Here is an 11,405-nt window from a genome sequence, read left to right as displayed (position 1 = left end):
GTACAGGCCTACTTACAAATTCCTAGCCTCATCACTTTCTGCAGAGGTTTGAACCAAATGCTTCCTTCAGTTTTGGAGTTTCAAGTTTTTTTCCTCTCTAATATAGCAGTGATATTATCTTGCTCGGGCCAGTATTGTATGAGGATTCAATAAAAAATAAATAATGCCTATAAAGAGGACTTACACAGCTCCTAGCATGTGGTATTTGTTTATTCATATTACCTTGCTCTCTGTAAAACAACAACAAAACAACCAAAAAAATAATAATCGTAGGTAGGTAGAACTACCAAAGCAGAAAAGGGCACTGTTCTACTCCCCAAACCAAATCAGGCAGGAACTGAAAGAATCTATGGCAGAAAGAGCAATAAGAAATGCAGACTCGAGGCTCTGTTAGACTATAAAGAGATTCTAGTTAACCTAATTATGATAAAGGGACCTTAATTGGCCTAGGGGAAACTCCTTGTGATAAAATTGTGAGAACACAACAGATTTGTGCTGAATGCCTCTCAGAGAATGGAACCTGAGGGCATATTCAGACAATTGACAGTATTATAATTGATTCTGATAGAAACTTTAATATAATCACAGCAGAGAAAAAAATTAGACCATTAGCATGCATGTCATGATTGTTCTTATATATTTGCATATTCTCTCTTGGTGGAATAAGACAGGAGTTTTAAGCAGTACATATATAAATTTTTATATTAGTCATTTATTAACTCTTAGGTTTAAGTATTATTCATAATTTGTAAATTTTTCTAAACCAATAGTATCCTGGCATTGATTTGAACTTTCTCACAAAATGATTGTCATTTGCATTCAATTCCCCCTGTGTCCCACCTGTACTGTCCCAAGGAATATTCCTGTACCATAATCTCCTGGAGGTGACACTACAAGAAAGGTGTGTGGAAGTTTTTCTGTGCTCTACTTGAGAACTGTCATACACCTCCAATGCTATGTAAAATGAAGTGACTGTTACAAACAGGACTCTTCAAATATAAATGCATTTGATGTGGCCCAATTCTCAGTTTTTCCCTGGCCATAACAGGGTTAACGTTTTCAAAAAATATTTTTTTTAAAAAAGAAAACTGCAAAAATTGCTGCTACATCAAAAAACAACTTGATTACTATTAAAATTATATTTAACAGAGTTGCCATACACAAGCTTCTATTTTTCGGTTGGCTATACACAGATGTGGATCTAAAGGAGGAAGTGCGTGACTTTCAGCTTCTCTTGATAATTTTATGTTGATTACAAATTATGTAGATGGAAGGAATGTGAAATAAAGTGTAATGAAAGCCAAGAAAAGACAGGGATGGCATAGTTCAATGGCTGAGAAAACCAATTTTGGAATCAGAGAGACGTGTTCAAATCAGAGTTCTGCAACTTAGCAGTGTGACCTTCGGCAATTTATTTAACTTCTCTAAATTCGTATCCTCATCTTAAAAGGATGCTTAATACTCCTTTATCACTAGGTTAATATGAAAATTAAGTAAGAAAATATATAAAAGCTCTTGTCACAGTGTCTGAACATAATAATCACTCAAATATTATATTTGATCAACTATGTTATTACCTTTCTTTTTTTTTTTTTTGAGGAAGATTAGCCCTGAGCTAACTACTGCCAATCTTCCTCTTTTTGCTGAGGAAGACTGGTCCTGAGCTAACACCCATGCCCATCTTCCTCTAGTTTATAAGTGGGACACCCACCACAGCATGACGTGCCAAGCGGTGCCATGTCCGCACCCGGATCCAAACCTGTGAACTCCAGGCCCCCAAGGGCGGAAGGTGAAAACTTAACCGCTGCGTGACCAGGCTGGCCCCCACCTTTCTTTATAATAATAATAAGCACGCAAGTATTATTACTTATTTGTTGTGGTTGTTATTGTTACCCTAATTATTAAGAAAAGAAATAAAACAATTGATGTGCTATGTTCAATCCTCACTCTTGTCTAGTTTCAACTCACTTTCCCTCCAGCCCACTCCTTCTCTAAGAATGATAGATTGGAAAATTTTTCCGCATTGTGCTAAAAGATCGAGTGTAAGGCTGAGCTGAACAGAGAAAAGCAGTTGCCAACTCACTCTCGGAACAATATCCCGCCCCAAGGATGGATAAGTGAGTGATACAGACATGGGTCAAAGCCTTATGGAGAAGACCCACCTACAGATTTCTGATTATTGTTAATGATTTACAGTTCACTTGCTCCTGCTTCTTTTTTGGGGGGAAAAAAGGTCTTTTATTGACACAAAATGTTAAGTGCGGAGTTGGTTAGGATATAAGTGATTAAGTTTTCTTTTGTCTACGGTCCTACGTCTCCATCCCCATACACCTGATGAGTGAAAATGTTTCTGGGGGTACAAAACCTTTTTTGGAAAGAACAGTGCTCTTTGTTCTAATTCCTAAGCCTCCGTTTGAAAATTCGACTGCAATTCGCCTTAAAGAGCATAGAACGTTCCTTTGGGGTGGAATCGTGGGAGAATCATAAGGATCCTGCCACATTCAAGGCTTTCCTGGACAGCCGTGAGCAGACCCAGATACTCACTTTTTAAACCCATATTAAGAAAGAGTAAGGGGGTGGCAACATGGAAGGAGCCGAGAGCAGGAGATGGAAGTGAGAGGCTGCAGGGCTCCGGGGCTCCAGGGGAACCCTACTGACCCCAGGTGCCGCTGGGGACTCTGGGGGAACCTTACCGACCTCAGGCGCCGCTGGAGTCCCCGTAACCACTGCTCGTCCGCCATCTTAGATTGCGATTCTCTTGACTTGCCACTTGGGGGCCACCGTCCCTACGACAACAGCGTAGGCTACCGTTGGTGCGTGGCGTGCTCGACGCCGAAGCGGGTGACACGCCGAGACTCCCCCTGAGGTAAAGAGACCGCGGCTGAGGTGGAGAGACCAGAGGTCGCTATGGAAGACAAAGGGCACCTTGTAAAGGTCTATATGCTTAATGAAGACCAAGAGTGGGACAATATAGGCATCGGCTACGTCTCATTCACTTATGTGGAGCAGTTCGAGGGCGTGGCCATGCTGGTTCGATCTGAGTCGGACGACTCTGTGATCTTGGAGACAAAGATAAATCCAAACGAGCCCTATCAGAAACAGCAAGGGACTTTAATTGTCTGGACTCATTCTGACAACCGTGATATGGCGTTAAGTTTCCAGGACGAAGGAAGTTGCCACGAGATCTGGGAAGCCATTTGCCGGCTTCAAGGAAACCCGACCATCGAAATCACACAGAACCTGTTGGAAGAACCCGGAGAGGAACCACCCGACGAAATGCTAGATCCCGGGAGTCTCATCGACCTGCCGAACTGTGAGCTCAATACGCTTGAACAGATTTCTGCCTTAGTTACCTCGGTTCTCACCTCGCCTAGACGTGAGGAAAGTCTGGCTGTGCTCTTGGAAAATGAGGACTATATTAAAAAGCTACTGCAGCTGTTCCACATTTGTGAGAACCTGCGGGATATGGAAGGCTTGCACTATTTGCATAAAATTATTAAAGGAATCTTATTCCTCAACAAGACCTCTCTGCTTGAGGTCCTTTTTTCGGAAGAGTGTATCATGGATGTGGTGGGATGCCTTGAATACGATCCTGCTTTGGCTCAGCCGCAAAGGCATCGGGAATTCCTGACCCAACATGCAAAGTTCAAGGAAGTTGTACCAATAACTGACTCTGAACTTAGGCAAAAAATACATCAGACGTACAGGGCACAGTACATTTACGACATCGTTTTGCCTGTGCCATCCCCGTTTGAAGAGAATGTTCTTTCCACTGTTATAGCTTTTATTTTCTTCAACAAGGTTGAGATAGTCAGCATGCTGCAGGAAGATGACAAATTTTTGTCTGACGTTTTTGCACAGCTAAGAGATAAGACTATCAATGATGACAGACGACGCGAATTGGTATTCTTTTTCAAGGAATTCTGTGAATTTTCTCAGAGTTTACAGCCTGAAAGCAAGGATGCACTATTCACGACACTGACAGAATTGGGAATTCTTCCTGCTCTTAAAATTGTAATGAGCGTGGATGATTTGCAAATAAGGTCAGCTGCTACTGATATATTCACTTATCTGTTGGAGCACAGTCCATCCATGATCCAAGAATTTATAATGGAGGAAGCCCAGCAGAGTGAAGATGATAACCTTTTCATCAATTTAGTAATTGGACAAATGGTCTCTGATCCTGATCCTGAGCTAGGAGGTGCTGTTCGTTCAGTGGAACTTCTTCGTGCTCTACTTAATCCAGACAACATGCTGGGGACACCTGGTAAATGTGAAAGAAGTGAATTTCTAAATTTCTTCTATAAGCACTGTATGCATAACTTCATAGCACCACTTTTGGCCGCCACTTCAGAAGAGATTTGTGAAGAAAAGAATATAGCTGGATCTGACAAAAGCAACAAATATTGCCTCAATAATTATCAAACAGCACAGCTGCTTTCCTTAATTTTAGAGCTGCTCACATTTTGTGTGCAACATCACACATATCACATTAAAAGCTATATTTTCAGCAAGGACTTGCTAAGAAGAGTCTTGATCTTGATGAATTCAAAGCACACTTTCCTGGTCTTGTCTGCTGTTCGCTTTATGAGAAGCATGGTTGGCCTCAAAGATGAATTTTATAATGATTACATCATCAAGGGAAATTTATTTCAGCCGGTTGTAAATGTCTTTCTGGATAATGGAAATCGGTACAATATGTTGAATTCAGCAGTTATTGAACTGTTCGAATACATAAGAGTGGAAAATATCAAGCCTCTTGTTGCACATATAGTTGAAAAGTTTTACAAGGCATTTGAATCGATTGAATATGTTCAGACATTCAAAGGATTGAAGATTAACTATGAAAAAGAGAAAGACCAGCAGAGTCAAATACAGAAGAATTTACTTTCCACGCTGTTTCATAAAGTGTTTCACAGCAGTAGCAAAGTCCTGGAGGAGAAGGAAGAAATGCGTTTTAAAGAAAGTATAGAGGAAGAAGAAGCAGTTAGGCCACCGTTGGAAGATGATTTTGAAGATCCTTATGATAAGTTTGTGGAGACGACAAACCCAAAAGAAAATGAAGACAAGGTAGATCTTCCGAAAAGAACGTCTTCTGGCAACTTCAAGTTTACTTCATCCCATTCTGCGAGTATCCCAAGCAGTAGCAGCATGATCCGCTTAGTGGATTATCCAGATGATGATGAAGAAGATACGGAAGAGGATACACCTCCTGGGAAAAGACCACATCTTAGCTAGTAAGATCTTTATGGGAGACCCTCAACGTTATTAAATTCTGTGTTACTAAAATTTTGTTAACATCAATTAGCTGAAAAATCTTAATCTAAAAGCTTTCTCATGTGAATTTATAAGTATACAATAAGTAGTAAAGATGCTCTCTGTTATCACCTAGAAGGGTTTGGTTTCGTAAAAACCATACTTCCCAGAATCTTTTTTGAAAAAGCTAACCAGAACCTGAGCCATAACTTCTTAGCAAGAAAAGCCCTAGTTTGAGGGGAATAAACAGGTTGATAATATAATATTAATTTTTTCTTTTGTTTTGTTACAGGGATATATTTCAGAAACAACTTTAACAGTGCAATTGCAAAGCTTATAACATTACTTGCCCAATAGTTCTAGCTATGGTTTTCTTTCCTTCAGTTGCTTTCTTTGAAATAAAAATTTATGTTTATGTTTATATGAAACACCAAGTCAATTGTACTAAGAAATAAAGTTAAGCTATTCGTATTTCTGTGAAGATTTAACAAAAATTTAAGCCTTATGCGTGATAACTGTGTTATTTCATGAATAAAATTGAAGTAACTTTGTGTGTTTTCATCAATAAAAAAGGAAGCTGGATTCAAAATGTGCAGTTGTTAATATGAATTTTTTTTTTAGATAAGAGATGCCAAAGATCCATCCAGTAGTATTCTAAAAAGGTGTTCTCTAGGACGTTGGGAGTGGGTAGAAGAGAATGCTTTCACCTGCCTCGATTGTGAAAGATGCTTGGAAGTCATTTCTTGATTCATTAATAGAGGTGTGTCTGTCTCCAGAGCACCAGGCCAGTTTTAAAGTGTCATTTACAAAGACTAACATACAAAAAATAGTGCTGAATGAAGTGGCATTTGATATCTAGAAACCATTTTGAACCAAGAAAAATTTACTTAAGTGTAAAATTCCACCCGCAGTATGTTAAGTTTTTCCTGTAAACAAACGAGGGGGTTTATATGACAGACTATGAAAGATGAAAGGTGCTTTATTAAAGAGTGAATGCAAATGAATTTCTGAGAATAAGTTGTAGCAAAGACTTAAGAGGTTTTATTTTTAAAGGAGCAAGTTAACTGGGCCCATTTGTCCTGGAAAAGCTTCAATTGAAGTAGTTTCTCCTGTTCTGAGGTTTTTAGGGTTAACTTTAATTTTGACCATTGTTTGAACAAGATGGAACATCTGTGTAGATATTAAGTATAGTTTTCCATCAGACAGATATTTTGTATTAAAAATACTACTGTACTTGTTTTGTACCGTTTGGTGATATTCATGCTGAACCATAAAATTCAGGAGTTAAAAAGTGACCCTCTAATTCCGAAAATAAGAGACTGTTTCTTTTTTAAACTTTTTTTACACTGCAAATTGATTTATTTAAAACAGTTACAAAAAAGTACAACAAAATAGAGATTATCTTTAAGATTGTTAGTGCTTTGTTAAAGATCAGGTGGGATTAGGGGTAAGAAATGGTATTGAGTGGGGGGAGCACCTCCCTAGTTCTAAGGCTTTAGATACAATGCAGTTGATTACATATTAATTCAGCCATTACATACTGCGGATAGTATTTGGGGGATCAGTAATTTATCTACAGGGAACTCAAACACAAATCAGATTCATCCAGACCTCCCCAGCGCTGTCCTTCTCTACCCTTCAGGACCCTCAAGCCACCTGGATGACAACGTTCCCATGCTCCTTTCTCCACCCCATTCCCTATCTATATATTCTTCTCTCCCCTAAGGTGCTATGCAAGCTTCCAGAAATCTGCTCTCTGCAGCTGGAACATATATACTGTTTTGGCTTCAGGGATCCTCTGTATGACTAGGAAGATTGTAGGGGACAACCTTATTTTTATTTTTTATTTTTTTTTTTTGAAGATTGGCACCTGAGCTAACATCTGTTGCCAATCTTCCCTTTTATTTTTTTCTTCTCCCCAAAGGCCCTCAGTACATAGGTGTATATTCTAGTAGTGGGTCCTTCTGGTTGTGCTATGTGGGATGCTGCCTCAGCATGGCCTGATGAGTGGTACGAGGTCCGCACCCAGGATCTGAACCATTGAAACCGTGGGCTGCCGAAGCGGAGCACGTGAACTTAACCACTCGGCCATGGGGCCGGCTCTAACAGCCTTATTCTTAACTTTAAGTTTACCTCAAGTACAGTCAGTGTCTTCCCCAACACGAGATTCTCTTTAATGTGAGTATCAAGCAAATAAGGAATGAACCCTGTCTTTAGCAATACCAGCAATGCATTAACCAGTCACAGCTCACAACTATGTGCAAACTCCCTGTCCAGGGAGTGGGTGTATAACCACTGTATCGTCAGCTCACTGGCTCACTCTCTCTGTCTCTCAAGGTGAAGAACTTCAGTCCCCATGACAGTCAAAGAAATGCTTGCAAGTTTGACAATAGGTAAAAGCACATGGGCTGCTGCCACACACACTGCAGACAGGAACCCAATTTGAGGCCATCTTCACTGCTGGGCATTTGCAGTAGAATGGCTTTGGGATCACACAGACCTTGAGTGTGCAGTCAACTGGGGGCAGATCTAGGCTCGACAGGAGAACTAATAAAGAAAGCTTACTGCAAAAAGTGCATTTATTGCTACTGTTCCTGCTGGGGAGGCTCAGCAGGGAAAGCCGTGCCACCTCTCCTCCTTCTGCCCCAGGCACTGTGCATAATCTGTAGGTAAGCAGAGAGTGCAGTCGACTCTAGCATCTCAAGGAAGAAACCATTTTAAATGTACTGTTGTACCAATAGGAGACACACCTTGCGCAAAACTAAGAGACTGCTGCGTAAGAGCTGCAAAGAGTGTATTCATAAAGCTGCAAAGAATCATTTCATCAGATATAAAGTCTGCTAATGCGTGGACATGACCTCAGGAGATTTAATCATAACATTGCTGAGGACATGACAGCAGGACAATAGCATTTTCACATCTCTCCTGGCATGCTAGTTAAATGTCGTAATGGGATTATTCATCTTGAGAGTGTATGTGAAAAAAGGCAGTTTGTTCGAAGAGCGTTTCATGTTCTTCTGGCTAGAGTGTCGTGGGAAATATTATCCATAGTACACACTATCTACTTACATACATCAAGTTTGGTTTTGAAAAAATATATGCTTAACTCTTCGTTTTGGTGGGAGTAGCCCTACTTCCTTAACAAAGCAGCTATTTACAACTAGACAGAAAAGAACAATTTTTTGATGCTCTTTCTGTTTATTCTCTTTCCTTCAGCTAGTTTTAATCAGCCATAGGAAATGGACACTGTGGGAGGAAAAAAATGAATATTTGCATTTCTTGCTCTACTGTCCCCAGTGAGTTTGTAAGAAAAGACGAAGGAGGACATAAGTGTAATGGAAAGTTAAAAAAAAAAAAAAAGGAAAAGGAAAAAGAAGAAAACAAAAGAAAAGAAAAAAGGATAGGCATTCTATTGAGCTGTGTAACCTCTGTGAGCCCTTTTCTAGTCTCAGCTACTTAATGTTAGGGAAACAACATGACAAGCAAAATGGTGCAAAGGCAAATTGCCCATCAGATGACATAACCTACTATTAAGGAAACACTTAAGAGGGCAACAAAACACAGAAGAGCATTCTTTACTGTCTGCACACTGAGTGAAAAATTGACCAAAATGTTCAGTCTTTCTAGACACTGTGTGTGAGGAGATACCATGTCAAAAATGTTTAATTTCATCTTTAAGTTTTTTAAAAGTAGTTTTAAAAGGACCCATAAGTGGGTTATTTATGAAAAGAAGAAACAGTTTGGAATGGCCATGTATGTACAATAACATTCAGGTAAGCAATTTTGGAGAGGTGCCCTGGGTTCGTAAAGGTTTTGGCTTTAAATACATGACTTCCAGTAATTTTTATGGCTTAGTGACCTTCTAAACACACCAAAAAGGGGAGGGTGATATAACAGATAAAACAAAAGCTTCATATTCAGACAGCCCTCGATGACAATGCCAGCTCTCACGTTTACCAGTTCCATGACCTAAGACAATTTACTTATTTTCTCCTCTAGCCACAATTCTTCCATCTTAAAAATTAAAAGTTATATGTAAATTCCCTAGCGTATATTTAGTACTCAATAAATAGCTTTTAAAACTCATTATTATCAGCAGCAGCAGTATAATCATTTCCAAGAAGATGGGGGCTAAAGCCAGGTACAAGCACTTATATCACAAGTTATGGTCATAAATCCATAATTCGATATTCTGGATCAAACTGATAGCAACATGATAAATTAAAAATTAATGAGTTCAGTTCTGGTTTGCAGACAAGTCTATGTGTATGCATCGTGCCTTGCTGAGATACAACTGAAATAAAAAGCAGGAAAGTAGAAAGAAAAATAAACCTTCACTGCAATGAAGACACTTGGGTGGAGTGTTGTCTGGGGTTTTAACAAAGGAATGATAGATGTCCAGATGTCAAGAGTGAGGAGTGAAACAGAAATTAGAAAAGTAGGATGGAAGGTGGGGAGGGCATGGAAAATTTGTAAAAGTGACAAGAGTCGCTAAACCCTATTCCCCTCCTGCCTGACCCAGCAAGCAGAGCAGTCAACTAGAAGGTATCCTTCGATAACAGACTAAATGTCCTTTCCCTAAAGCAATTGAAATAACAGGCAATGCTGAGGGCCCTGGTATAGAGGTTGTTGCCTCAGAATTAAGCCCTTCTCTTTAGGGTGTTAGAGGATCCAATATGCTGAAAGTTTACCACCCTAAGGCGCAAGTCACAATGTTTTCAGGAGAGAGACATGTTAATGCCTGGTTTCCACCCAAGAAGTACAATCTCGGGAGCACAAATAGTGCCCCTGGAAAGAAAGCCTTTACAATTGGCAGGTCCATCAGGTAGTACCTACATCAGTCAGGGAACCCAAGTTGAGAATGCTTGTGGGTAAGCCTTAAGGTTCCCAGTTCAGTTGAAATAACTGAGCCAAGTCCTTGTTTTGGAGGATCTGCTAAGTGTAGTCAATCCAATCTCCTTTGTCCATGCCACTAACATGGTGGTGTGACCTTAGTCCGCCCCATGAAATGACTGAGATTGGGAGTGGGGATGACATCCAGAGATGTGTGTGCATGCATGCACGTGTGTGCGTGTGCGTGTGTGTGTGTGTGTGTGTGGCAGGAGCTGGGATCATCCCCTGCTTCTCCTGGTAGATGTCTCAGTAAGTTAGGGAAATGTAGTCAAAGCTATCTGGCTGGGGATCACAGACCCAGCAGTCAGGTAAATTGAAGGTGCTTGCAACAGTTTGGGAAAGCTGTACCAGGATGTTCTCCTTGGGGAGAAAGGCTCCAGAGGCAGTTCTTAAATACAAAGATTGTTAATGCTTCTTCCTCCCCTGTACAACCCTAGCGATATCAAACCTGCAGTGAGTTTGCTCACCTGTTGCACAGCAAGCCAATCTCTGACACTGGGCGTAGTGGAAGAAAATAGGAATTTTATTATTTCACAGTGCTGAGCAAGGAGAGAGGGCAGTTAAAGCTGAAATCCCAAACTCCCTAAAAGGCTAAAAGGAAGGGTTTTTATTTGTGGTTTTAGGTAGGGGAAGGGGAACATATGGCCTTGCTGGTGGGAGCTTTCCCACCAGCCTGTCTTTGGCCTTGAGACTACTTGCAGAGAGGTGGGAGCCCATGACCTTGCTGATCAGCAGCTTTCCCACCAGCCTGTATCTCTTTGCGGGGAGGAGATAATGAATCCAGGTACTTGTCCTTGGTGGTGTCTGTCTCCAGGGAGGATAGTGGATTCTGGAGCCAGGAAGCCAGGGAGTAAGCAGGGAATGAGTGTTTTGGTTTTAACCCCATATATGCTTGGTTTAACATAGGGAAACTGATATCAGGGTCAGTATTCACTAGGTGCTGCATTGTTGCTCTCCCTCTACTTTCACAATATCTGAGTGTCCCTTTCCAGTAACTACAACTTTACCTTTTTTTTTCAATCATTCTCTACTCTCACGCAAACTTTTCATCTAGAAGGATCAGGTGTGACAGAGACAAGGACGCTTTTATAGACGAGAATTAAATTTGAATCAGGTAGTCCAATTTTTGCCACCAGAGGCTAACCCAACCAGGCTTGCCTGGGGAAGGAAATATACATCATGGCCAAGAATGGCCAGGACACAATCTTAAATTTTCAAAAGAGACCTATATAATTTCCTATCCCTTTAGTTCTGAT

At 40.4% G+C, this 11,405-nt stretch overlaps 1 protein-coding gene across 1 annotated transcript; it reads left to right on the top strand.

The window, feature by feature from the left end:
* Positions 1-2,907: 2,907 nt before the first annotated feature.
* On the top strand, positions 2,908-5,238 carry LOC106835926 (serine/threonine-protein phosphatase 4 regulatory subunit 3B-like). The gene is made up of 2 exons (XM_070502941.1): positions 2,908-4,409; positions 4,569-5,238. Exons 1-2 carry the CDS (start codon positions 2,908-2,910, stop codon positions 5,236-5,238), a joined length of 2,172 nt encoding a protein of 723 aa, XP_070359042.1.
* Positions 5,239-11,405: the final 6,167 nt, after the last annotated feature.

This window comes from Equus asinus, chromosome X (assembly GCF_041296235.1).
Source record: "Equus asinus isolate D_3611 breed Donkey chromosome X, EquAss-T2T_v2, whole genome shotgun sequence".
In the NCBI taxonomy this organism is placed as follows: Eukaryota; Metazoa; Chordata; class Mammalia; order Perissodactyla; family Equidae; genus Equus; species Equus asinus.
Note: the sequence above shows the minus strand (reverse complement) of the source record. Positions and strands in the feature narration are given on the sequence as shown.